Source organism: Pagrus major, chromosome 19 (genome assembly GCF_040436345.1).
Source record: "Pagrus major chromosome 19, Pma_NU_1.0".
Lineage (NCBI taxonomy): Eukaryota > Metazoa > Chordata > Actinopteri > Spariformes > Sparidae > Pagrus > Pagrus major.
The window spans coordinates 27,092,862-27,120,645 of NC_133233.1; the positions used below are offsets into that span (position 1 = coordinate 27,092,862).

At 42.8% G+C, this 27,784-nt stretch overlaps 1 protein-coding gene across 1 annotated transcript in view; it reads left to right on the forward strand.

Annotated features, from left to right (window-relative positions):
• Positions 1–1,284: 1,284 nt before the first annotated feature.
• LOC141014274 (uncharacterized) overlaps positions 1,285–27,784 on the forward strand; it is a 50,352-nt gene continuing 23,852 nt past the window's right edge. The window contains 40 exon segments of the mRNA XM_073488011.1: positions 1,285–1,327; positions 4,022–4,093; positions 6,803–6,904; positions 7,226–7,336; positions 7,669–7,779; positions 8,156–8,266; positions 8,593–8,703; positions 8,814–8,927; positions 9,521–9,628; positions 9,724–9,834; positions 10,004–10,114; positions 10,205–10,315; positions 10,763–10,873; positions 10,958–11,068; positions 12,006–12,116; positions 12,735–12,842; positions 12,958–13,068; positions 13,188–13,298; positions 13,908–14,018; positions 14,244–14,354; positions 14,511–14,621; positions 15,208–15,318; positions 16,012–16,122; positions 16,495–16,602; positions 16,716–16,826; positions 17,798–17,902; positions 18,100–18,210; positions 19,686–19,796; positions 20,313–20,423; positions 20,722–20,832; positions 21,655–21,765; positions 21,844–21,951; positions 22,722–22,832; positions 23,212–23,322; positions 24,067–24,177; positions 24,270–24,380; positions 24,589–24,699; positions 24,784–24,894; positions 25,247–25,354; positions 27,076–27,186. Of these exon segments, the coding sequence (XP_073344112.1) occupies positions 6,830–6,904; positions 7,226–7,336; positions 7,669–7,779; positions 8,156–8,266; positions 8,593–8,703; positions 8,814–8,927; positions 9,521–9,628; positions 9,724–9,834; positions 10,004–10,114; positions 10,205–10,315; positions 10,763–10,873; positions 10,958–11,068; positions 12,006–12,116; positions 12,735–12,842; positions 12,958–13,068; positions 13,188–13,298; positions 13,908–14,018; positions 14,244–14,354; positions 14,511–14,621; positions 15,208–15,318; positions 16,012–16,122; positions 16,495–16,602; positions 16,716–16,826; positions 17,798–17,902; positions 18,100–18,210; positions 19,686–19,796; positions 20,313–20,423; positions 20,722–20,832; positions 21,655–21,765; positions 21,844–21,951; positions 22,722–22,832; positions 23,212–23,322; positions 24,067–24,177; positions 24,270–24,380; positions 24,589–24,699; positions 24,784–24,894; positions 25,247–25,354; positions 27,076–27,186 (4,164 nt within the window). The 5' untranslated portion in view covers positions 1,285–1,327; positions 4,022–4,093; positions 6,803–6,829.

The window sequence follows — 27,784 nt, forward strand, 5'->3', positions numbered from 1 at the left end:
TGAATACAGCTGTGAAGATGATCGGCTGACCTTAAAGAAGACGTTGAGATTTAACACAGTGACTTTGAAGTTGAGCATGTGACCTTGACAACAGGAGAAACGTGTGTCGACCTCCATGACAGAGGATCCTGACAGGAGAGTTGGTTGATTAACGAGTGGTATTTTACAGTTTTTATTGGCTTTCATTCTGTTGCCTTGCTATAATTATGTCTCTGAACGTTGGTTTGCAGACCTCTGTTTGCCCGGTTCACCTCTAGATCTGTAACACTGGAAAACATCCCATTTATTAAACCGACACTTTGTCCAAAAGGGACTTAAAATAAGTTTGTAGCTGCTGAATGTGTCTTTTTCAGTTGCCAAAGCCGCATCAGCCTCGGGCCTTTCCAGCAGAAACACGAAGGTCACGTTCAGTCTGAGTTCAGCTCAGAGTGCTGCTTTTTACACAAGTTTTAGAAACATGAAAACTTTGGGAACTTGGGCCAAGGAGGTCATGTTCTCACCCGTGACCATTTGTTGTTTGTTTGGTTTGTCAGCAGGATTACACAAAAATCAGTGAACGTTTTTCTCTGAAACTTAGATGGAGGATGTGTCTCGGCCCAGAATAGACCCTGATAACTTTTGGTGTGGATCCAGATAAAGAGACGGATCCAGGATTCTTTCTCACTCCACAAGAACCTGTGGGGGTAGCTAACTAGCGTGATGGCCTCCCCACCTCCCTCCCACGCCCCTGCTACTTAAGTGGGGATCATTATGGCAGAAATCGACTCGACTGATTTTTCTGTCTTAAGCTTTTATGAGCAGTTAAACCCGTCTGTTGACCTGTTGGCTAATTCTGTATAATCATTTAAATGACTTCTTCAGACTCATTTATAGAATTTCATGCAATAACCTCTTCTGTTGTTTTCCATCCAATGATCTTGTTCTTTCTTCTTCTCTCTTACCTTATTTTTGATCACCTTCCCTGTTGAGTTTGTTTTTTAAATTGTGTTATAATAATAAACTGAACGTAAACATGAAGTATCGTTTGTCTTCAGAGGTGACTGACATGGAGGAAGAGGAGGCCCCAGCTGCGCCGGTGATTGACGGAGAGACGAAAGAGGTTACGACAGTGGAGGGAGAGGAAGAAGAGTCTCTCCGGCAGACGGTGGTAACAACAGTGACGACGCTGACCACGGTTGTTGACACGACGGATGTGGAGGAGACGGAGGAGGCTGAAACTGAGGCATCAGAGGAGGAGGAGGAGGAAGCCGAGACGGAGGGAGGAGAGGAGAATGGAGAGGAAGAGGAGGGTAAAGCAAAGAAGCTGTTGGGAACTTGGGAATCAGAGGTGAGAACTTGACCTTCCTGTAACTTTCAAAACTAAACGTGGACGACCAAAAATTAGACATTCAGGAAACAAAAGAAAAACCATGAAGTAAGATTCAAAAATCAGCGTGTGCGCAGAGCTGCAGGTCCTGATTAGAAATGGAAGGAACCAGGTAATAAATTTGTTATCTTTTAGATTACACTAGGTTTTGTGCTTGTATATTTTTTTGGAAACAATGCAAAAAAATCTCTATCTCAGCTTTTTCAATTAACTTAATTTCAGATCCCAAGACTTTATTAATCAGCTGTAAAGTTAAAAAACGGTATTAACTTAACCCGTCCCAGTATGAGTCACATCAGAGAAGTTTTAATCAGCAACGGTGGTTATTTAATGATGTCTTCACCACCAACGACCATGTTTGTCCGATGAATCATTTTATTTGCCGTCCGTACTGTACATTAGCCAAAGCTTAAGTCAACCTCTGACTCAACTCAGCACTCAGCAGAGACTCTGGTTCTGGTTCTGGTTCTTCGTCTCCTCTCTGTCACGTTACGTTCATGAAGTAAAGTCCATTTCCCCTCCAGCTCCAATCAGCAGAACAGAACAGAACCACCCGACAATGGAGGTCACCTCCGGATCACTGCTGCAGTCAGGCTGATAAACAGGAGTGAAGATAAATCCACTTTTTAATCCCACAAGTTCAAAAGTAACTCTGAGCTCTCCTCCCGTCGGATCAGAGCAGAATCTGATGAGACTCCAGGTGTTTATTCCTCCAGATGATCTGGATCTGCACCTGCTCCTTTGTTTTGATTGAGGGTCGTCTGGCAGCAGAAATTACATATTGTTTAAAACAAATTCAGTTTTGAATATTTGCTCTTCATTTGACGTTAGAAACCGCGACAGAAGACCAGTAGGAGATCTCACAGGACGCCAGTAAAATTTTCTATTTGTTTTCTTCTGCTTCTCTGATTTGTTTTCAAATTTGCAGCTTCACCTCTCGGTCTTATAATTATGTCATCCTTTCTACTAAATAACCACCTTGTTCAATATGTCAATACGCACAATGTTCCCAAACTGTAGCTAAGTCCTGCGTGCTGCTGAACGTCTTTGAGGATTTTGCTTTTCTTTGATGAAGTCTGCTGAGAGGCAGATTTAGTTCCTCTGCAGAGAACCACCCCCCTCCTCTCAGCTCTGACTGGGAGTCTTTGTATTGACCTTGGCACGGGGCATCGCCTGGCACTGCAGGTTTTTGTACAGGCTTAGGAAGGATTAGTGAAACTACAAATGAAAATGTGCCATTATTAGCCTTTGATAGTGGGATTTTTAGGACTCAATCCGTCCTGTTAAGAGAGGCGAGGGATTAATGATGCATGAATCAGAAAAGTTTCCTTTGGTTGACTCACAGGTTTCTCTGTCGCAGTTTCATTTGTAGTGTTTGCTAATGTTGTTCAGTAATTAACCATATTAGTCTCAATTAGTCTCAATAGTCAGATGTACGATCATATTGCTATTTAATTAATCGCCAACTCTTTTGATGAGTGTTAAATTGGATTGAGTCCAAATTAAATGTGAATATTTTCCTCTATGACAGCGAACAGAATATTTTTTAGGTTGTGGACAAAACAAGACATTTGGCGACATCATCTTGATCGACATTTTCTGACGAAGCACCTGATCAATTAATCAAAGAAATAATCAACAGAGTAAAGGTGCATTATGTAAGAGTTGGCCACCTCTTGAATTCATATGCCAAACAGAAAGAGGGCAGCATATCATCAGAGTAACTGTTAACTGTTTTAGCTATTTCCTGTTTTATTTTGTAGTTTTTTTCTCATGTTTTGCTTTTCACTTCCTCGCTTGTGCTTTTCCTACCTCATGTTCCTCGTGTTCCTCATGTTCCTCGTGTTCCTCGTGTTCGCAGTGCTTCTTTGGTTTGTACCTTTTTTTTTTAGGTTTTGTAAATTTTGGACTTCATAATTCTTGGATTTACCTGCTTCTTCTGTTTTTGTTTCCTTTTGTCGACTTCCTTTTACACTTTCTACACTTGCGTTTTGGTCTGTTTTTGTGTTAACCTTAATACCATTAGCTAGTTAGCTCAGTTAGCCGTGCAGCTAGCAGTCCGGACTGAGAGCCTCAAGTGATTTTAGGAGACAGGATGGGCTGAGGCTGGTTAACAAGCTAAATTTGGTAGATATCGCTGCAAAACAACAACAGACGTCTTCAACACGAGGTCAAATCTCTGACTTCTTCACATTCTTTTGATACATTTATTAACTTCTGAATATTTTAAACTCAAATTCTTACATGTTGCACCTTTAAAAATAATCATTAGTTGGAGCTCTAGTGGTTTAAAGATCATGACAGAGCGGCTTCTTCACTTTTAAGATCTTTTTGGAAACACTTGATACTTTTAGAATGAAAACTATTTAATGTAAATATATAAAATAACAGCACAGAATAGTCTTTATAGGTGACTGTTGCCTAAATGTGGGGCAAAGATGTTTGTAGCCAAAAAAAGTAACAAAATATAGAATATAAATTGCTTTATTCGCTGTTTTTCATAAAGGTAAAAATGCTAATGTTAAATATGTTGGATCCAAATTATGAAGTATATTTCATAATCTGAGCGTGGCGAGCATTGAAGTACCCCCTCTTCTATATAATCTCAGTACAGTTATTGGTTTCTGAGTCTGACGTCCACTTCTGTGTTTTCAGGCCTCCTCGGATGCAAAGCCTCCACTTCCTGACCCAGCATTCAACAGGAGATGCAGCTTACTCGCCAGTGATGTGAGTTCATTCACTGTCAGTTACTGTCACTGTCTTTCAGCTTTACTTTGATTCAGAATGAGAAGAAGAAAAAAACCCACTGTGGCCTTTAAGTTCTGGTTTAGTTCGTGTTCACACCATCGGCACAGTTTGGACATTCACAAAACAATCCAGAGGAAATTGAATGTGTATTATAGAAGCTTGGTTTGCAGGAAAATGTGTAATCAGGATACCAGCAGGTGCATCATATCCAGACCAATATGTCCAATGTCCAAAACAAAACCCGGCAGTCGACCAGAAACAGATCCCGGAGGAGTTTTATCTTCACTTGTTTGCTGGTTGGTTTGTCAGCAGGATTTCACAAAAACTACTGAACAGATTTCCACCAAACTTGGACGGAGGATGGGTCTTGGCCCAGAATAGACCTCAGATGAAGGGATGGATCCAGGATTTTCTTCTCACTTTCTTTAACATTGTGACATAAAGCTTTTTTAAACATTTTCGCCTATTTCGAAGAGACGCATGCATCTTGATGAGGAAAATCAGGTGAATTCAGGTGTCTGGTATGTTAGAGTTGATTTAAATAAAGTATAAACTGTTGGGCCTTGGCGGAGGTATGCGCTCTACTGAGTGCCATTCTAGGTCGGTGTATATTATCTGCTGCGCTTTGCTTCTGATTTTCAATTCGAGAATAAAAATGTTTCTTCGGCACGTGTAAGACAGCGAGGCGTCATCCTCTCTCTCCGCCTCCTCATGAGCTGAACACAGGGTTGCCATTGGTAACCATCCCTCCGAAACTCGAATCACCGGCCTTTATTCAACCCAGGGAATGCAAACTCAAAGCAGAAACCACCTTTTGACTTCTGCAGCGGCGGTGTGAAGCGTATATCTGGCAGTAAAACGGTGAATGAGGGTGATGCTGCTGTAGGATGTGAGATATCGATTCCCTGGTGTGACTCAAACTTGGCAGCTCGGCTGTTTTGCACCAGCAGAATGACTCATCAGCTACAGTGGAAGCAAGTCAACCCACTTTATGAAATCATCCTCACTGATTCCTCCAGCTGCTGTCGCTCCGCTGCCGGCCTCAATCTGTGAAAACCTGCCTTCAAAACTGCTTTTTTAATCATCTCATGCAGGACGAGGGTTCAGGTAAAGGAGCAGTCTGTAGTTTTGGGGAAGAAATGTGGATCACCAGAGTCCTACAGCCAGTGAGCTGCTGAAATGTTGTGCTTCAGAATAAAACAGCACATGGAGAAGAAATCAAGTAAACACTTTAATATCTCCAAAGGGACAGTTAGTGATACATGAGAGCATTTTAAGGGGAGACACTGCAGGTGAATAGGGTAAAGTTTTAAATTTACATTAAGAAAAATATTTTGAAATATTTTTAAATAACGCTTTTAAACACCAAAGTCGTGCAAAATAACTAAACCCGTCAAGGCAGCGACAGAACAGCAGCTACAGTGTTCTGTGAGGTAAAATGACTGTTTTTGTCAATGGAGTCTGGTGAGTACGACGAGAGCGATGAAACAGCTGTTTCTGGATAAATAAAAATGGTTACTTAAGATAACAATCGAAGCCTATCAGTGGCAAAAACAAGTGCTTTTAGTGGATTTGATTGCAGCTCATTTTGTGGCTGCTTTTGTTCCCGTTAGTCCGTTAAAGCCCAGGATGTGTGAGAATAAGGCCCAGGTTTAAAAATACCACAATTACCCTTTAATGACTAAAATAACTAATTTTGAATCAATTTTGTTTGGCATCATTTTTGTTTATCTTGGTGGATTAAATTCAAGTTGTTGGACCTTTAAATATCTGCCTTTTTTTGGCAGGTGTTGGTCTCTAAAACGCTCCCGTACCAACAACTTGAGGCGTTTGTTTGCTTTGGGTTTTAGTGGAGTCGCTCTCATGGCGACATGTGTAACTGTGTGTACCTGAACTGGTTGATGTACAACATTTTAATCTCGTGCACCAAGTTTGTTTGCGGCGCCTTGAAGCAGTGAAGCAGTATCTGGTGCCATTAAGCGCCTCTTGTTTTGCTGCCCGCTCTGGGTTCCTGTCACAGATTGGGGCGGACAGCTTGTCGTCTGTGGATTAATTCCACTTTTCCTCCTGGGTCTCTCCACAAAATCTGCCAGTCTGTTGTTGGACCGAACATCCGGTCGGATTCAGCCACACATCAGACTGCGGCACATGTGTGAAGTAAAGTTCAGTCACGGCGCTGCGGTTCTCATCTGTCCGGTGAAGTACTGAACTCTGTGAAGAAAAATGTTGAGCTGTTCCATTAAAACAATCAGACTTTAACTTGAGAATGAACTAACGGATCTTTATGTGTTCAGTACACCTACAGGTAATTAATGGACCGGCTTCAGCTCAGGGTTTAGAGGTACGCTCCGTGTTATGGTCATTATGAGGATTGTCAACAAAACTATAAAAACATGATTGTTGTGGGATTAAGGCAGCGAAGCCCGGATGGCTAAGTGGCTTTAACAGTGTAAAGTTAATGAGCAGCAGTTGTCGCCCGTGTGTGAGCAGCCTGGAGTGGGAGCGTGTCGAGGGTGTAAATAGTGTCTTTAAAAAGAAATTGGTTTTGCTTCTGGAGACTTGAGTTACACCAGACGAGCTGTGTGGAGCCATTTAATGTCACACACACACACACACACACACACACACGCACACACACACACACACACACACACACACTCATGTCATGTCTCCTCCTCCTCCCTGCAGGTGAAGTATAAGGAGGACTTGGAGAAGATGAGGGGTCAGAGTCTGTTTGTTCCTGGAGCCGAACTCATCCACGCCAAGAACATCAGCGCTGTGATATCTGAGGTCTGCATACACACACACACACACACACACACACACACACACACACACACACACACACACACACACACACACGGTTATTCTTCTATACTTGTGAGGATGCTCATTGAAACATCCTTTTGAAGACGTGAGGACTTTACCAAAATCTGTCCTCACCTCTGAGGCCTAGAGCTGGTCCTCAAGAGGATAGAAGTACAGGAACGCACACACACACACACACACACACACACATACACACACTCTCTCTCTCTCTCTCTCTCTCTCTCTCTCGTATCGATCCACCCACCTGATCATTTTCGCTGACTTGTGTCTCAACTGTTTCAGTCTAAGTACAAAGAGGAGGGGAAGAAGGAGGCGTCCATGTCTCTGTACTCCATCCTGCCAGAGACTCCCGAGACTCAACACGCCAGAGAGGCTTCAGAGCTGCAGAGTGAGGTAGTTACACTTCACTACACCAAGATCAGCTTGTGCACGGGTACAGACAGTGTTCAGAGCAGAAGATCAGTGACATAACTGCTCCGTAAGGCAGCGCACTCTGAATGAAGATGTTTTGAAAGCGTTCTCACAGAAAAAAACCACGATGACACTATGACAATAAGCCGGGTGGTTAGAAACTCTCGTGGACCGAACCGGCTTCGTTTTACACAAGGAGACAACACAGACAAAGCTTTAACATCCTGTATCTGTACGATCAGATGATTTGTATTGGTTCAACAGTAGAGATCCTAAAACATGATGATAGCTCTGACTGTCTGTTTGTTTTTCAGATTAAGTACAAAGGAAATGTGAAGACGGAGATCTCCTCCTCTCTTTACTCTCTGCTGCCAGAAACAACTGAGACCCAGTTTGTCAGAGAGCTGACGGAGATACTGAGTGAGGTCAGACATGATGGAGGGAGGGAGGGAGGGACGGAGGGAGAAGAGATGGAGGGATGGATGGATGATGAGGGAGGGTTGGATGGTTGGATAAGTCATGAAATGAAAGCTGTTTTTGATGGCGAAGGCTGAGGATGAGGATGTTACAGCCGGAGGAAGGAAGCTGCTCTGTCTCGGCACTAAAACAAAGTTTACTTTCCTCTTCGTCCGTCCTCGCAGCAGCTTTAAGAAAAGACAACATCTTTGTAATTCAGAATATGTTCCCCGTTCTCAAGTCTGCTGTTATAAATGTAGCTTAAAGGAAACCGTTTGAATCCAGACTTTCTCAGAAAGTTGTTTCTGGACCACTCGTCACTGTGAAACTCTCTCTGCTCCTCAGAACAAGTACAAGGAGGAAGGAAGGAGGGAGAGGAGCAGCAGTTTGTACTCTCAGCTTCCTGAAACCACTGAGATGCAGCTGGCGAAGACGGTCCACGAGTTTCAGAGCGAGGTACTCAAACACGATGTTCATTCTGACTTATACAGCAGCTGCGTTTCAGAATATTTCATCAGTCGACTCCAGTCTGGGCATCAACACACAGTTTGTTTTATGCAGCAGCTGCAGGTCTGATGAAGCTACAGGTTTGGCTCAGAGGCATCCCACTGCAAATGAATTAAACACAGACAGCAAACACTGAAGTCTTAATTAAAGTTAGCTATCAGGGCTAAAACACATACGTGTGATCAACAGTGTTTCACTTGTTCTGTTCTCAGTTGAGTTTAAAACGTCTCGAGCTGCTGACCTGATGGATCCTGATCTGATCTCGTTTGTCTCAGAAAAAGTACAAAGAAGACGGGAAGAGGAAGGCCTCCATCTCCCTGTACTCCCAGCTCCCCGACACTCCAGAAATACAGCACGCTCTGGAGGTGTCACAGCTGCAGAGCGAGGTACATGAGCAGGGTGGAGGGAGCCAGACGGGATCATGGGAAATGTGGTTTAAAGCACGACCTGGCCTGTCTGCCTGGCCTGTCTGTCTGTAACACTCTCACTCTCTCAGGTGAACTATCGCCCGAAGATGCTGGTTAAAGGAGCTCCCTCCTCTCTGTACTCTCAGCTGTCCGACACCAACGACATCCAGTTCGCCAGAGAGATGACAGAGATGCAGAGCGAGGTAGAAAACACTGTGTGGAAGGACGACTCGGGCCAACGAGCATGTTGAATCACCTCCGATTGGCTTTAATCAAAGATTAGCTCCAATCAGAGTTTAGTAAAACTTTACTTTAAAGAGTAAATCCAGATTTAACGTTAAGCCGAGCTCTGGTGCACCATTAAAAACAACTCACGGTGTTTGCTGGTTAGTTAAAAGCTAGCTTAACTTTTAGCTACATTTCCTGATTCTGCTGCTTCATAATAAAAGCTTTTAAATGAGAAAATGACACAGGACTTTTATCGTGAAGTGTTTATAGGAATTTATAAGCAGTTTTCTTGGATAATCCAGTCGGGATGAAGAGTGTTTGTTTGGACCGGCATCATAAAAACTCATCAGTCGTTCATTTTATTCCACTAACTTCATTATTTTGCTCAGTTTATTTAAAACAGACGTGTTGAGAGTTGAACCTCCTCCAGTGAAAGTTTAAAGTTAATCACAGTTTAAAGTTTTGGTGCAACAGAAAACAAAAAGGACATCAATGAAAAGTCTGACAGTGGAAATACATTGAATAATGAGCAGACAGTATCTTCACTGACGGCTTCGTCTCCTCTCAGAGTAAATACAAGGAGGGCAGGAGGAGACTCTCGCAGAGCTTCTACTCTCAGCTCCCAGAGACGGCCGAGACGCAGTTTGCTAAAACTGTTGCCGAGCTGCAGAGCGAGGTGAGACCGTCTTACAGTCAAAAGTACAGATCGAATCAGCGTTTAACAACCCTGAAACAGCTGACAGAACATTAAAATGTGTTTTTCATTTTTAGATGCGGTACAAGGAAGCTGGTAAGAAGGGCGTGAACTCCTGTTTGTACTCTCTTCTGCCCGAGACTTTAGAGACGGCTCACGCCAGAGAAAAGTCTGAGCTCTTCAGTGAGGTAACGAAACTCCACAGAGACAATAATGTCAATGATATTAGGTCAGTTAAATCAGTTCAGGATGAAGTGAGTTAAAGTTGAAGTACAGTAATGAAGTATTTGTTCCTGATCTGACAAATGACTTCACGTGGCCGTCCCTTTTTTTAGTGTTATTGTTGTCTCGTTGTAGATGAAGTATAAAGAGGACGGTAAGAAGGAGATGAGCATCAACCTGTACTCTCTGCTGCCCGAGACCATCGACACCCAGCACGCCAAGGAGGTGTCAAACCTGCAGAGCGAGGTAATCGGTTGAGTACTTTAAATCAGCTCAGAGGTCACTGAGACAACGAGGTGACAGCCTCAGCATCATTTCCACTCTCCTCTCCTGCAGGTGAAGTATAAAGAAGGTCTGAAGCAGAAGAATCAGAGCAGTTTGTACCATCAGCTCCCAGAGACCACAGAGACACAGCTGGCCAAGCAGCTGTCTGAGCTGCAGAGCGAGGTGCAGCACGTCAACAAAACACACAACTGAACGACACCACAGGCTTTTCACACTTTTCTGTCTTCAAACATTTTAGTCGGACGAGTCTGAGGTTCATATTTTAGCTGTTTCACACTCGACATTAACATTCTGGGTGGACTTTATTTATGCGGAGGCACCGCAGGGGGCAGCACGACAGGAGAACAGTGCCGAGCTTTTAGAAAAATGACACCAAAGAAGAAGAATGTTCTGACTGAATAAAAGATGAATTTGAAAACTTAAATATTTAAAATGCAGAGAATCAAACAGCAGAGCTACTTACATGGTAAAAACTGCTCCTTTGCTACGGAGGAGTGAAACTGCTGAAATCAAAAATAAATATCGCTTTCATTCCTTTTGATTGTAATTACTCTTTTCATGTTTTTACATTTTCTCTTCTGCCTCGTTGTGTTTTTGCGACGTCTGCAGGTGAAGTATAAAGAAGCGGGAAAGAAGGAAGTGAACACCTGCCTGTACTCTCTCCTGCCTGAGACTCTGCAGACTCAACACGCTAAAGAGACCACAGAGCTGCTCAGCGAGGTGAGCAGCAGCTTCACCTCGCACGCCCAGTCTTTACATACTGCCCATGAAGATTACATGTTTCTGATTATCCGTTTCACCCAGATTAAGTACAAGGAGAGCGGCAAGAAGGAGATGTCCAGCTCTCTGTACTCCACTCTGCCTGACACTTCAGAAACCAGCTTCGCCAGAGAGATGACCGACATGCAGAGCGAGGTACCGACATTCATTATCAGATACGATGATGTGATATTATCGGACAGTGTCAGAAAAACAACATTTAACATTTTTACACCCTCGACTCGCGGTCATGCTATCGCTTTTAGCTTAGCAGCTAAAGAGTGTAAATAAGGTCTTTCCAAATCAGTTTGTGATCTCGGGGCTTCTGGAGACTGTGAATACAGCAGACGAGCTGTCTTGACACATTTTATGATTTATTTTGGTCGTTTTTCTGTTTTAAATCAAGTCTCCAGCTGCTTCAGGTGTTTAGCAGAATGCTGCAACTCTGTTTTACTGTGAAGGGAGGAGATGATGACTGGACTTTCATTGTTGAGTGAACTCTTCCTTTAAAACTAAATAAAATTCAGGGGGTGAAGTGAACACGTGTTTCAGATGTGATCAAATGAGACGTGTTGGTTGATGCGACGCTCGCAGAACAGCAAAGTGTCCAGAATGTTAAAACCTGCAGGAAGTGTCGTCAGCTCATCTGTGTTTTTAATCATGAGTCGGTCGTCAGTGTGATTAACATCAGAAAAGGATCAAAGAGGTTTTCTGTGCTGCAGCCTTTCATTTGCATTTCGCCCGTGTTGTACAGATACAGTCGAGAGCGATGAAGCTCGGCTCTCCGTCAGTGTTGATCAGTGAGGACACAAAGACGTGTTCATCAAACACACGATGAAAAGACGACTATTAAATAAACACAAAGAAGAGAAACAAACACAAAAGCCTTCATGGAAAAGGAGGTTAATGTTGATGGGTCCATGCAAAGTGCTGATATTTCACAGTTTGGTTTTGAGGTTTGTTTTACAGAACATCCGTCGGCCTCTAACAGCTCCAACCTGCCGTTTGCTCCCTGAGAGGCAGAGTGATTGTTATTGAACTGAACCGTCCAGAGAAGCAGCTCCTCATAATTTTGACTTTTTGTCTTTTGCAGGCAAAGTACAAGGAGGATGGGAGGAAGAGTCGTTCACAGAGCGTCTACAGTCAGCTGCCGGAGACCACCGAGACTCAGTTTGCTAAAACTGTTTCTGAGCTGCAGAGCGAGGTGACGACACAACACCACTACATGAAAATCCTCATTTCTACGTCTGAACAAAGAGACATCTGCTGAGAATGAACTGTTGCGTTAGCTTTTGCATTAAAGTGATGTGTGGGTGTATGAGGTGCTTATCCTTCGTCAGTGTGTCACCTGCAGTAGATGACCGTCAGCAGCGTGCTTCACCACCAGACAGTAGAGCGTAGTACTGCTGAACCCGAACCAGCAGCAAGACGTATTTTAGTCGCCTAAAATAACCCCCACTTCAAAATATATATCCGTATCAGTACACTCTGTACTTCAAACAGCCTTTTCCTGTGGCACTACATTCCCTCAACCGTACAACGACCGTATAGTACCAAATTCACTGAACTTCATCCCCAAAACTACATAACCGCAAATTAGAGATTTAAAGGTGCGTTACGTCTTTGTATTTTCTACAGCACTCTGGTCTCAGGTTGTGTAACGAGTCCAAAGATTTGTCTGAATTTAAAGCTGCAGATGTTCATTTTTCACAAGTGTCTTGTTTTAATTTGCGCTGATTGTTTCTGTTATCCATGTTTTGAATGAATCATCACCAGGCTTTGGCTCAGTGAAACATTCATCATCTCACTCAACTGGTTTCAGATGAAGTACAAACAGGGAAAGAAAGAAACGTGGAGCTCTCTGTTCTCCACCCTGCCTGAGACTCTGGAGACGCTGCACGCCAAAGAGGCTTCTGAGCTGCAGAGTGAGGTGAAAACACCTGCAGTGCACGTGATCCACTCACACACACACACCCACACATGCGTTCATCCCTCCCGTGACTTTTCATGGATGGATATTTCTCTCTGCTCCTGTTTGTGTTCAGCTGAAGTACAAGGCGGCTCTGAAGAAGGGTCGTTCCTCCAGTCTGTTCCACCTGCTGCCCGAGACCTTAGAGACGGCCCACGCCAAGGAAGTCTCCGAGCTCCTCAGCGAGGTAACGATGAGATCAGAGTTTACTGTACGCTCGCAGTAGAGATGGTTTCATAAATGACCTCCTCCTTCTTCACGAGGAATCTTCTGCTGGCTGGAGGACTAAAAATCTGTTGTTCTCAGGTGAAGTATAAAGAGGACGGAAAGAAGGAGATGAGCATCAACCTGTACTCTGTGCTGGCCGAGACCATCGACACACAACACGCTAAAGAGGCGTCAAACCTGCAGAGTGAGGTATTCAAACAAAAATGCTCCTTTTGTCACTTGTTTCCTCTTTGGCTCATCTGGAGTAATCTCCAGTCTCCAGTCTCCAGAGTCTCTAGAAGAAGAAGCCCAGAGATTCCAACTTAATTTGAAAAGACGGTATTTACACCATGTTTTAGCACCGTGCGTCAAGCTCCTGCACCCACTTTAGACTGGGTGTGCGCTAATACCTTTAGCTAAGCGGCTACAGTTAAGGTTTCTGCTAAAACATGTTGAAAATAACGTCTTTTCAAACTAATTTGGGATCTTGGGACTTCCTTTAAAATGTATGCATACATTTGACCACAGTGTAACTAATACAGGAGGTACAGAGGGTCCAGAATTAATTTTCTTATTCAATGTTTTATTGATAGTTGACCTTGTTTCAAACCTGGTTTTACTGAAGCTGCTTTAAAGGACATTTCTTGGTTTTATTTTCCATGCGATGAGAGTTTAATGAATTAATTATCAACCTTTGTGGCTCAATGTGTCTTAATAGATGCAGTAAATGATCCAAAAAAGGAAACAAATGTGATGTTGGAGTCTATTTTTCCTCTCCTGAAGGATTGAATGAACGCACCACCTCTCTGTCTCCTGCAGGTGAAGTATAAAGAAGGTCTGAAGCAGAAGAATCAGAGCAGTTTGTACCATCAGCTCCCAGAGACCACAGAGACACAGCTGGCCAAACAGCTGTCTGAACTGCAGAGCGAGGTACAGGGACGGGTTTTAGATATCTAATTCAAGCAGAGACGATGAGAACGAGCTGAGCAAAGCAAATCCAAAATATGTTTCAATGTGTTCCCCTTCCTTTGTTGTGCTGATAGTATGTTAAGTTATGATCAGGGCGCTCAGAGGATGACAAATAAAATGACTTTTTAAACTCCATGTGGACAGAAAAGTGTTGCACCTCATGTGACTGTTCATTTCAATCTGCAGACCAAGTACAAGGAGGCAGGTAAGAAAGAGGTGAAAACGAATCTGTACTCCCTCCTTCCTCTCACAATGGAGACGCAGCACGCTAAAGAAGCTGCGGAGCTGCTCAGTGAGGTAAACGTGGTGTTTTCTTCTCCTGATATCTGAGAAAAATGTGGATGATTCCTCAGTTTTTGCTCAAGAATCAAGAATCTGATTTCTGGAAGCTGATTCGGTCATATACAAACTCTTCCTCATCATCCTCCTCTGCTTGTTGATGTTGTTTCCCAGACAAAATACAAGGAAAGTGGGAAGAAGGAGATGTCCAGCTCCCTGTACTCCACTCTGTCCGACACGTCAGAGACCAGCTTCGCCAGAGAGATGACCGACATGCAGAGCGAGGTAAATAAAAACACAGCCAGCGGTCGATAGTCAACGTTTCCCCGTGTGCACTTCAGAAAATGAGTTTTCCTGCTCTAAACGTCTTTCAGCTGTTGGTAAAATTATGTGAGATTGAGTCACAGAAACCAACAGAGCTGATTCTAAAAATGAAGCTGTACTAATGTGGGGAATCAAAAATTGTTTCTTCAGCCTCAAACATTTTGGAAGGAGATGAAATAAACATGCAGGAGGGATCCTGGAGAGCTGCTGCCTCCTCAAAATAAATGAAGCGCTGCAGTAAGAATGCTGTTTGATTAGTTATAAATAATCACCATCCGTTATCCAATGCTCTCTGATGTTTTTATACCTTAGACGCTCATCAGAGGCCAGATTAGCATCAGGAACAGGATCAAAGTCAGTTTGCAATCTGCACTGGAGAACAGTCAGTAACAATATCTCATCTGTAGCCACGAACACGACGTACACAGATCTGTGGCAGTTGTTCGGAGGCAGAGGGAAAACACATTGTTTCTAATATATTTGTTTCATTATCTGGAAGTTTCTGCCTTGTTCATGAGTCAAACTCAACTGTTTCCATCTCTTCCAGAACAAGTACAAGGAGGACGGGAGGAGAAGCCTCTCTCAGAGCTTCTACTCTCAGCTGCCCGAAACGACAGAGACTCAGTTTGCCAGAACTGTGTCGGGGCTGCAGAGTGAGGTGAGGCAACTTGTTTCTGCCTACAAAGCAGATGACATAATATAATAAAAAGCAGCATTCGCCGGTGACTTGGGTCGTTCAGTATCGGGCTGCGAGAATCCAGTAGGAACTCAGTGGGCGGATGTAATCGCCATTTATGTCCTGCACTGTGTTATTTATTTTCCTTGAAATGGCAAACTTTTTATTACATCGCAAGGAAAATGATCCTCATGTAACGTTAAAATGTTCAAAAACCTGATTGTAATTAGGAAACAAACATTAATTAGTTTATTTTACTGTGACTGTTGAAAAAAGGCCACAGGCGGTGAGGACAATGGAGACACTAAGCAGAAACAGGCTAAATTAAATGCTGTTAATGTTTTTTTATGTTAACATGAAACCTCCTCGTCCCTGATGCTCGCTCACGTCGCATGCAGTCTTTACACAGTGTAACTAAAGTCAGCCTGGTTTATTTGGTACCAAAATCCTGAATTACGCAGATGACACACAACTCTATATTTCAGTTTCTCTCTTACGTGAGTAAGAGTATAAATGATATCAGTCTGTTGAGGTCTCACACTGACTTCAGGATAAAGACAGATAGGAAAGTTTAAACCCCGGGGTTGTTCTTAATACTGATGCTAATTTGAACAAAACAGATTTTGAAACCAGATTGAAGCAATACGTTTATTTTTGGTTTGTGTTCTGTTTTAGATGAAGTACAAAGAAGCAGGAAGGAAAGGAGTGATGAGCTCTCTGTATTCGACTCTGCCTGAGACTCTGGAAACACAGCACGCTAAAGAGGCTGCACAGCTGCAGAGTCAGGTACGTGAAACGTGCAGCGATTAATCGCAGAACCTCTGTATTGTGATACTATTGTTATTGTGGGCAACATATCATGAGTTACTCTGTGATTCCCACCCACTACTGAAAAATTAGACCTCAAACTGTCTCATATGAACCTGAACAAAGACCCAAACTCAGACTGAGGCTGTTTGGATGTTGTATAAAAAAACACCAGAAGAAGTGACTTTCCTTCACTGTTGAAGTCTTTTATCGTGCTTCTTTATCTTCATCCTGTTCTCTGATCTTATGTTTCTGCAAATCTCAAATCTACATTCACTCAGTAAATGTTTTGATGAAACTTACCTGAATAAAGTGATGGCAGTTAATGTGTTGTGACCGTATCTCCTCCAGCTAAAGTACAAGCAGAGTTCAAAGAAAGACTCGTCCAGCTTGTACCACCTGATGCCAGAAACCATCGACACTCAGTTTGCCCGACAGCAGACGGAGATGCTCAGTGAGGTATGACTCTTCCTCATTTCTCTTATTTTAGATCCAGCTGTTACATTTGAATGTACGAGCAGCTCCAGCAGGTTCGTTCTCATCCGTGTGGCTGTATTTTGTTTCATCACAAGGTCAAGTACAAAGAAGACGGTAAGAAAGAGATGAGCATCAACCTGTTCTCTCTGCTGCCTGACACCGTCGACACGCAGCATGCTAAAGAGCTGAGAGACATGCAGAGTGAGGTGGGTTCACTGAATGTTTGACGTACAGATGATTCACTCAAGCACCTGCAGACTTTATATCATTTAGGAATTTACTGCCAACAAGCAGCTGATTCAGACGGGAGGGACTCTGCGTTTCTCAGATTTACTAAACAAATCAATGATTCTCGTCAGAGATGATGGACGATGATGATCCTTCAAACTTTACTTCATAAGACATGTTTGAGGCAGCTGGATTCACGACGTCACAAAGCGTTGAGGTTTATTTTTTATTCTACATAACAGGGATGTACACCGAAATACAAGTTTTAATTCCTTTACGCTGTACAAGAAAAACTATACGTTATGGTGGAGTGTTGAGGATGAGTTCAGGAGTCTGGTGGTGCTGGTTCGGCAACGGATACGTCTGTATCTTTTGCTGAACCACAGTGTTCAGATCAATCATTGATCTTTGAGGAGCTGCTGTGGCATCAGTTCTATCAGAACAACAGTTTATTTCATTGAAAGAAGAACAGATGATCAGTAAATATGTTTTCACTCTTCTCTTGACTGACTTCTCTACGAGTTTGATTAAGAGAGTTTGTAGTAGTAGAGTTTGTTTATAGCGATGCCGTTCCAGATGGTTCTTTATAAGATACCATCCGGTACATCAGGTGACATAGTAGAGACACAAGTAGATCAAAAGTTGCAAACAACCTCCTGCACACTGTCTGACTTGCAAAATAAGAGTTGTGTGATGACTGTCGAGCACCGAAAGGTTACAAATAAATGTATTTCCAGAAGTCTCTCTTGATAGATTTGTGTTTTCCTGTTTCTAGGACTGTCTCCATGTAGAGTAGATGACGCAGCTAAATTTGCTCCCAAAATCCAACAAAAGCTTCTTTTTCATAATGTTGTTTGCAGCGCCAATAATCCCACATTCAGTTGAGCATTTATCTCTTCATTATATTCAAGCACTAAACCTGAACCTGATTCCTCATTGTGTCTTCCAGACTAAATACAAAGAGGCCAGTAAGAAGCAGACGTCTCTGTATCACCGACTGCCTGAAACTCTGGAGACGCAACACGCTAAAGAGGCTTCACAGCTACAGAGTCAGGTACGTACACTCATCATGGACCTTCGACAGACACAAACATCTGTCTGAGCAACTTTTAAACACAGGAACCGAGTATTTGTTGTAAAGGGGACACAACATGCAAACCTTCCTACCTCCCCTGGTCATTACAGTCTCACACACTCCTCCTCCTCCTCAGTGAGCGTCCGTACTGATGCTGTCTCCTCCGTGTCTTGCAGATCTTGTATAAAGAGGCTGGTAAGAAGGAGATGTCGTGTCCAGTTTACCACCAGCTGCCCGACACTCTGGAGACCCAGTTTGCTCGAGAGCTCACCGACATGCAGAGCCAAGTAAGAGCACCGAAACTTCACAGGGCGGGAAAACTCTCAAATCTAGTACGACAGCTGCTGTGTGACTGGAGCCGTGTAGCTTTCAGATATCTGTAGAAATATGACACCAGGATGCTTCATTAAAGGAGCAATACGTAAGATATTTGCAGAATTTTAGTCTTAAACATTCATCATTATTAACAGAAAAATACAACTGGACACCGTCTGAATTCAAGTTTCTCTCTCTGACTGAACTCAGACGAGATTAATCGCCTCGTTAACTCATCGTCAAACACTTTTCATTCAAACTGGACACAAACTGAATCAAAGTCACCAGAACAGTGTTGGTTTGTCTCCACAGTCACCTCTAAGACGTCTGACTCTCTCTGTCCTCTCCTGTCCCCGCCTGCCATGTCTTCTCACAGTCATGGTCCTGATCAGAGCGGCTGTAAATCACCTCTGTCCTGTATCCCCTGTCTTCACACTGACCTCCGTCACTGTCAGAGGCTGAGTTCAGGCCCAGTCTGCTCTCCGGACGTGTTCGCTGGGAGGCTGTTGAATCCAGTGGAGCTGAGCCCAGTCCCCCTTCAAAGCCTGGCGCTGTTCCTGGGGGCTTGGCTCCACGCTGTCTGCACCATAAGCTAATTAGCTGATGGTGGCTAGCTACAGCCAAGGATAGCTAGCAAAGAGCAGCAGTTATCAGCTACTCTGTTGATATGCTGCCATCTATATTTTTGGAGCTACCTCTGAATCCTGTCCATATTTTACTTATTAAAATGACATCAGCACATTAACCCAGTGTGATGTGACAGTGCCAAAGCTTTCAGCCACATCTCGTGGCCTCTGTCAGTGGACGGAGAGTCAACTTGACAGAAGATGTCTGCTAAGCTTCAGCTAAATGTTGCAGCACTGAACCTAAAGTAACCTGAAATTAATCATAAGTGGGCAACGCAGTGTTCAGTAAGTGGTGCGCGGTCAAACTCAAATCCTTCAAACTCCCAACAGTGAAATGACGAGCGACTTTAAAGCAGCACTATGTAGAAACAATTTGTCAGATGTAATGTAGGTGCTAACTACCAACAACACTCAGTACGTCATAACAATGTGCCCTCTCATTGAAGTCACTAGTGCTGTGTTACAACACAGGTTACATAATGTTGCTTTAACGAGCGCCGCCTGGCTCAGTCGGTGTCTCTGGCAGACGTTTCTCTCTCTGAGGTTTCTGAAGTCTTGACTTTAAGTCTCTGCGATGACGTCTGTGTTGATGTACCAGAGAACAGGCTGCTGTGTTGAGTTATGAATGAATGAATCAATAATGAATGAGTGACTTTTCTTCTCTGTCGTGAGTCCGTCTGCTTCTGTGGAGCTCTCGGTTCTTCTCAGTGGTAGCTATTATTAATTTTGGCATAAACTCCATAAACCACTCAAGCTGTTTATTGTATAATATCACGTTATTACTAATTATAATCGGCCTGTTTTTTTGTCTTTGCTCGCAGAACAAGTACAAGGAGGTCGGGATGAAGAGCCTCTCTCAGAGCTTCTACTCTCAGCTGCCAGAAACTGCTGAGACTCAGTTTGCTAAAAGTGTTTCTGAGCTGCAGAGCGAGGTGAGATGAAACAAAAAGAGGAGAAAGACGATAAATCCATGCGTGAGTAGATGCCTGTGCATAAACGAGACAAGCTCAGAGCGTAGCGATGAGTTAGATTAAAGCTCCATCAGGTAACGCTACAACAGGTCAAAACAATATTTTTTAAGATACCTTTACTCAGATTTTAATAATATTTTTGTTGTATATCATCTGTTGTGACTGAAAATACATCCAGTTATGCAGCAAAGGATATATAAAACAAGTGTTTAATAAAACAAGGGTTGATTGTGTCGTCATTTTAAATAAAACACACAAAATAAGGCGGGAGAATATACCATCTATGTTATTATATTAGATCCTGTGGAGTTTAAGAGGTATGTTTTTAGTCAGAGACAAAAAAAGTACAAGAAAAATGTTGCTAACTTTATTTACCTGAAAAAAAATGTATACATGTATGTGGTTGGGACGTGGTGCTCTAGCTTTAAGAGTTTAAAATGTCTTCCCAAAACCTGACCTAACGTTTGTATTTTTCAGACGAAGTATAAGAAGTCAGGGAGGCAGGAGGCCGGCAGCTGTCTGTACTCTGTGATGGCAGAAACTCTGGACACGCAACACGCCAAGCAGGCGTCACAGATACAGAGCCAGGTACTGATCACACACCTTCACCAACATCTACGTCTGATGTAACCGTCTCCACCACATGAACAAAACATCAGGGGCTAGTTTTCATCTGAACATACGAACAACGACCCAGAGTTCATTCTGGTGTCGCTACTTGAAACGATTGTTTCTTGAAAGTAAAGATAAGAATAGATTTCTTTGCATCGCTGTCATTTTTGCAGATTTTGTGTAAAATACAGGAAAAACACTTTCTTTGATTATTGTACACATCAGACTTTTCATCAGACACACGAGCTACAGACGAACACTGTCGTCCCTGCAGGTGAAGTACAAAGAGGACGTGCAGAAGGAGCTGTCGTCCAGTCTCTTCTGCAGCCTCCCTCAAACCCTCCAGACCGAGTTGGCCAAGGAGGTGACGGAGCTCCAGAGCCAGGTGACAAACAGCCGCTGCTTCAGATCTCGTGTCCTCGTGCAGTTCAGTCACATCCCTGCCGTTAAAAATGACCAAAACTAACAAGCGCAAACTCTGTATTAATGGAAATACTGGTTTCTACTTGCTGTCCTTGAACACAACAGCAGTTACACTTTCAAGACAAAATGCTGCTGATTGGCGGCTTCTGCAGGCAACTTCAAATATTCTTAAATAAGCAACAAACAAAGTTAAAGTTTGGAGAAAAACATCCTTATGAATGATTATTAGGAGTTTAATATCAGACTATCATCACATTTTCACTCCCATCAACTTCAAACCAGTATGTTTATTTCTCCCAGTAAGAATCTGACTGAGGAGACGAGTTTTCGGGGCTTTTAACAGCCTCATGTTCTCTCCACAGTTCTGGGTAAAGGACATTTTTCCTCGTGTAAGGAGACAATGTTAAAAGCTTTTTTAGTATTCAGAGTTTGTGAGTTAGTGCTCGGCTGGTGGAGCTGTTTCAGGAGGAGGACGAGGTCGTCCTAAAAATAAGATGTTACTGAGGAGACTGAAGGCTGAATGATAAAATGTTTGAAGCCTCCGAGAAGAGTTTTATAGCATCGACATTAATCATAAAGACGAACCCCCATCTGGAGAAACTAAATCAATAAAATGTGTCCGAACCTCATGAAGCAGAGACATAAAACTTCCGGATAAGAGGAAATATATTAGCATTCACTTTACGTTCAGTCTAAACACAGTTAACACTTCGACTCTCTCCTTGATAACTTCCACCTGAGTGTGTTCTGAGGTGCTGGTTTGTGTGTTTGTGTCGTGATGCAGCTGAAATATAAAGAAAGCTGTAAGAAGGACGCGTCCTCGTCGCTCTACCACCTCCTCCCCGAGACAGCAGAGACGTATTTCGCCAAACAGATGTCAGAGATCCAGAGCGAGGTGCAGTGAAGCTCTGTTTCTTCTTTCTTTCAACACAGACATTTCTCTGTTCACATCACATCGTTTCTCTTTTTCAAGACAAAGTACAAGAAGGACAAAGAGGATCTGCCCGACACTTTGTTCTCTCTGCTGCCCGAAACTCTGGAGACTCAGTTTGTGAAAGAGATGGCCGAGACACACAGCGAGGTAAGAGTCCACGGTTGAGTCTGAAATCACCCGCTCATTCACGACGTCCTACTCACTGCACAGGGAGGTCGACTGTAAATAGTCGACTGTGTGGTGGGTCATCAAGTAACAGGCTTTTACAGCGATGCCGCACAGAAACCGACACTTTTTACAAGGAAAGAAACACGTTAATTATTGTACTTAATGCCGAATTTACAAGAAGGCGCCAGTGAGTTGAAATTTACTGTAGCTGTTTCACAAAGTTAATAAAGTTTCTCGTCGTGATGCAGCAACTCTTAAAATCACTTGATTTGTAAGGGAGTCTGGTGATATTGCTGTTCCTAGTGGCATTCATCACTTCATTATGTGGTCCATGTTCAGGACTTTCACACACACACACAGCAGCCGACGTTTGCAACATACTAACATACATATACATACAAAAACAGTGGTATAGTCCTTTAAAAGGAGCAGTCAGGGTCACAGTATATGTTATATAGTATATTGTCGCCATATGTGACGAAGGATGTCTTTCATTTATCTGTGGAACTGTGTTGGGGGAAAAACTGAAGTCCTATTGGTCAACAGCTGATAAATCTGATGATGTCACAGAATGGTTGCTATTTCAAGAGCCAATAGGAAGCACGACTGATAACGGTGGTCAAAAGAAGTTTGTTGGTGCACGAAGAAGATTTTCAGGAAGGACTGTGGTGTGTGTGAGCGCACAGAGCAGTGTGAGTATAGTTAACTGTGTGTGTGTGTGTGTGTGTGTGTGTGTGTGTGTGTGTCAGGTGAAGTATAAGCAGGCTGGGAAGCAGCAGACGGCGTCGTCTCTCTACTCCAAACTGCCTGAAACTCTGGAGACCAAACGAGTCAAAGAAGTGACTGAACTACAGAGTGAAGTGAGTTTCATCTCCTGTTATCTGTTTGTCGTTCTCTAACTCCGACTTCACAACTCGTACATTGATCAGTTTATAGAAAACCTGTACAGTAATTGTGTAGTAAGACGCTTAGTGGAGAGAGTGAGAGTGAGATTATTTTCTGCAATAATCCAAAATCATCTTCCCTACACGTCTCTATGGAAGTGGAATATTTCACAGAGAGAGAGGGAGAGACATCACAGAGATGATCTCCTTGAAAAGCATTAATAAATAATAATCTAAATTAAAGTACCGGCCCTTTAAATCACAGACTTGTTGTTAAAGAGGTGCTTGTGTAAAAATAAGAGTGTTTTCACTGGAGATGAATCACAGTCGGTGTTTGTTTCTTTGTTTCTGACAGAAAAAGTACAAAGATGGAGGGAGGAAGGAGATGACGTCGTCTCTGTACTCTCAGCTTCCTGAAACCTCAGAGACTCAGTTCGCTCGAGAGATGACGGAGCTACAGAGTGAGGTACAGCGCACACACACACACACACACACACACACACACACACACACACATCCTATTATTGTTTAAATCAGTTTCTTTCAAGTCTGTCATTAAGGGTTTTTTGTTGTTCTGCTCTCAGTGTCACAGTCGTCTGTCTCGTCTGCCGTCTAGTTTGATTTGAATATGTAAAGGAAGATAAATATTTGTATTTTCCCTTTTTCATCTAGTTATATAATAGCTAATAGCTTTGTTGTCCTCGTCTTGAGCTGTAAGTCTGTTTCCATCTGTAATTCTGTTGGAACTGTAACAACATTTAGAAAAGAAGGAAAAACTAGAGTCAAATGTTTGTGAACAAAATGCGAATCTCTCTGAAACTGCAGAGAAAACCCCCCCGAGTGACAAAAATCTGAAATAGATACAAGTTTTAAAGCTGTTTTCATGTTAGAAGCACTCGAATCCAAAACTCACAGAGAATCAAATTCAGACAGAAGAATCAGACCCAGAGTCCAGCTGAGCGCAGACGGCTCAGTTTCGGCTTATTTTCCAGTTAACTTCAAAGACAGTAAAAGGGGAAAACATTGTAAATGAAACTAGAAAGGGAAAAGTCAGTGTTTGCAGATTCATTCCTCCTGACTTGAGCTCCATTTTTGTTGATATATAGGCTGTAAAAATGTCGTATAAACCAACCACAGTGTCACAATACAAGACAAGAGGAGCTGGCTGGTTTGATTAAACGTCCTTCTGAATGTGTTTTGTCGTCTGCAGAACAAGTATAAAGAGAGTGGGAGGAAGAGTCAGACCGTCAGTGTTTACTCTCAGCTCTCGGACACCAACGACATCCAGTTTGCTAAAGCTGTTTCTGAAATACAGAGTGAGGTACGACGTGATTACACAAACTGTCACATGCTGAATATAAATGACTTCACTGTACTTTTGTGTTTTTATTTGTTTTCTCTTATCTTTTTTAGACCAAATATAAAGAAGCAGGGAAGAAAGACGCGTCCAGCTCTCTGTACTCAAAGCTGCCGGAGACTCTGGACACTCTGCACGCTAAAGAGGTTTCACAGCTGCAGAGTCAGGTGTGTACAGATGCTGCGTGATGTGTTCAGGTCCAGCCGGTATTATATATGAAAAAGAAAAGTTCAAACCCTGATTCTTTTGTCTAATTCTTCCAGAAGTAACTGAAATATATATATATAACTTTATTTTCAATTCAGGTGACCCTTTGAAACCTGATCAGAAAGCGTAACTCTGTCAGTTTTCCCTCTGTCTGCCTTCTTTGTGCAGGTGAAGTATAAGCAGGACAGTATAAAGGAGGCGAGCGGCTCTCTGTTTCACCAGCTACCTGAAACCACAGAGACACAGCTGGCGAAAGAGCTGAGAGACATTTACAGCGAGGTGAGGAACTCGCTGTAAAAAGCATCACTGCTGTGTGTCCGTGTGGTGAGTTTGTTGGAGTGAACGCTGCGTCCTCTCTCTCAGGTCAAGTATAAAGAAGAGGGGAAGAAGGGGATCGGTAAGAACCTGTACTCACTCCTCCCCGAGACGGCAGAGACACAGTTTGCCAAGCAGATGTCAGAGATACAGAGTGAGGTGAGGACCCTGAACGCCTCATACAGGTGGACGGACCAGTCAGGTTCGGACAGAATGATCATAATCTAAAATGAGGATGTATGGTGGCGTAATCGGGTCAGTGTATGTAAAAAAGGAGAAACAATTACAGGTCAAGAAAAAACTTCTTTCTCAGAATATTCACCTCCTGTTATGGTTCTGTAATTTTCTCTTCTTTGCATGAAACGGCCCAAAATACGCCATCATTGGTTTCATTTCACACCACGGTAAATTGGTGAAAACTGTCAAAGAAATATGTCAAGATGATCCAAAGACACAAGAGTCATTAACTGTGAATCGTCTCATTGTTTTCTTTCTTTTTCACTGATTCAAGACAAAGTACAAGAAGGACAAAGAGGATCTTCCCAACACTTTATTCTCTCTGCTGCCTGAAACTCTGGAGACGCAGTTTGTGAAAGAGATGGCTGAGACACACAGCGAGGTGGGAAACTTTTATTCACACATTTGTTCACACTGTCACCAAAAAGCTGCTCCCGAAACTAAACCAATAATTCATGAGACTGGCTGTGATCTGTATTTCTCCTCTTGTCAACAAATCTTCTGTCCAGACTCAAACTACCAGTGACTGTCTCTCCTCACGAGTACTGAGTGTGCCCTCGGCCTGATTCATCTTCTTCCTCTGAGCCATGGAGCTCAACGTTTGTCCAAAAACTATTAAAATCACATCAGTGAGCCACACTGTTGTTCCCTCGCACACACTGTAGTTTATTCTGACTCAACCCCACGCACACACCGTCCTGCCACAAATACTCTCAAGAGCACCAAATGTTGATTAATCCACCGCTGAAAATAGTCCCCGACAGATGCACTGTTTCCTCCTGCTTGCTTAATAAACCTGCAGAGAACAGCTTGTTAATAAAATCAAGCCATATATTCATGAGTCGTTAAAGTTTGCAGTAGGAACCAGTGGGCTTGGAGCTGAGAGCCACAGGCAGGAAGTCAGAAAGTACTGAGAGACGGACGAACATGTCGATGGTTTTAGAGGTGCAATGATTGATTGATTAATTGATCGGTACATCCACAGGAAACTCAGCGCCTGCACCTGGCCGTTGCTAATCAGATGGGCACGTAAATGACGACTGCATCAGTCAGAAACTAGCAATGACAGTCAGAACACGCTGCTTTCAGCCTCTCAAATATGATGATTCGCAGCTTTTTTCTGTTTTCTATCTTATTAAACTGAATATATTTAGGTTTTTTTGTGCTGACACAACAAGACACTTGTAGCCGTCACGCTGGACTTTGAGGAACTGGGATGGAAAATAATCTGCAGATTAATCGATAATGAAAATAAATCAATATTTCTCTTTTCTTGTGATTTGTTGATGAAGGTTCTGGGGAGTGTTTGTGCGTCAGTGTCCTCAGAGACAAAGTGAGGTGTGCGTGCTCTCTCAGACACTCCAGCACGTTAACACACTGCAGATAAACTGACCACTGCTGTCTATTCTGGTCTCGTTATCAGAAACACATTCAGGGCTGCTGGATTCCTCCTCCTCCTCCTCCCGTTCTGTCTTGTGTTTTCATTCTCTGTTGAGCTTCTCTGTTCTCTGGACAAAAATGAAGAAGGCACCAGCTCTTCATCTCTCACCCCGTTCTGTCTGTTCACCCGATCTGTCCTCCTCTGGTGTGTCTTCACCCTCTGAATCTGACGTCTACAGACAAAAAAAGCAACAATTTGAGCTTTTGTTTTATAGTTGTTTTTAAGAGCAAGAGGTGCTAAAAGCTTTTAACCTTCAGAGCTGCAGGCTGTTACTGGCTGATTTGTGCTCCGTCATGTTTATATTCACTGTGGACTTGGAAATGGACAAACTAAAACATGTGTCATTTATATAATGAATATAATAATTGAATTTCATTGATTATTTTGTGATTTTGATGACTTATCGCTATTTTAAGCTTTTGGTTATTTTTCCTCACAGAAGCATTTGTAGCACATGGTTCGTTCAAGGACTGCTCGAAATGTGAAATCCAACAAAAATATCTGTTTTCACAGTTTCTGGCTATGATAAATGATGTAATTTGGGTGATTTGTTAAGAGAAAACATGCCTTTTTACAGGTTGTGATATCTGTTGTGAAGCAGAAGCTGTCAAATGTATAAAAACTGTGATCGCGACACAAACAGAAATGTGTTTTTCCTGCAGGTCAAGTACAAGGAAGCCGGGAAGAAAGAAGCCAGCAGCTCTCTGTACCACCAGCTGCCTGAGACTCTGGAGACGCAGCATGTTAAAGAGGTTACTGAGCTGCAGAGCGAGGTACACGCATCCATTATTCACATTCACTTACTCACATGCTCATGTTTGTCCTGCAGCAGATGACATGAACAGTCAACTGTCGTGATGTTGTTTCATGTAAAGACAGAACTGAGACATGCGACTGCCTTTTGTCCCGGCTGCACTCAGCTCACTGTAGTCTTGCATCTTTCAGGCAGAGAGAGAAGCTGCGGTGTTTCTCTTCAAAGAATTAATGAATGAATAATATTTCACTTTGAAGACACTTCGTTGAATGCAGAGGATATTTGTGATGCTGGAGAGCAACATTTTGTCAGCATTATCTCACTGAGGGGTTTATGTAACATAACTCAGATATTCAGCAGAAAAAACAACAATCATGAGCTGAGACCTGAGGAAACTGTAACTATGGAAATATCAAACACGCTCCCATGAATGTTGCTTTCTCTCTGGTCCTCCACTCACTGATGGTCTGAGGTTCAGACCAGTGTATTGTCTCCAATGTCAAATCATGTACAAGGTCTTTAATCTATAGTTTAAAGGTTGGACAAGTTATATGAACTTTAAACATGGCTTTACATTTTTCCAAAGGGATTATTGAGATGTCACATGTTCTGCATAT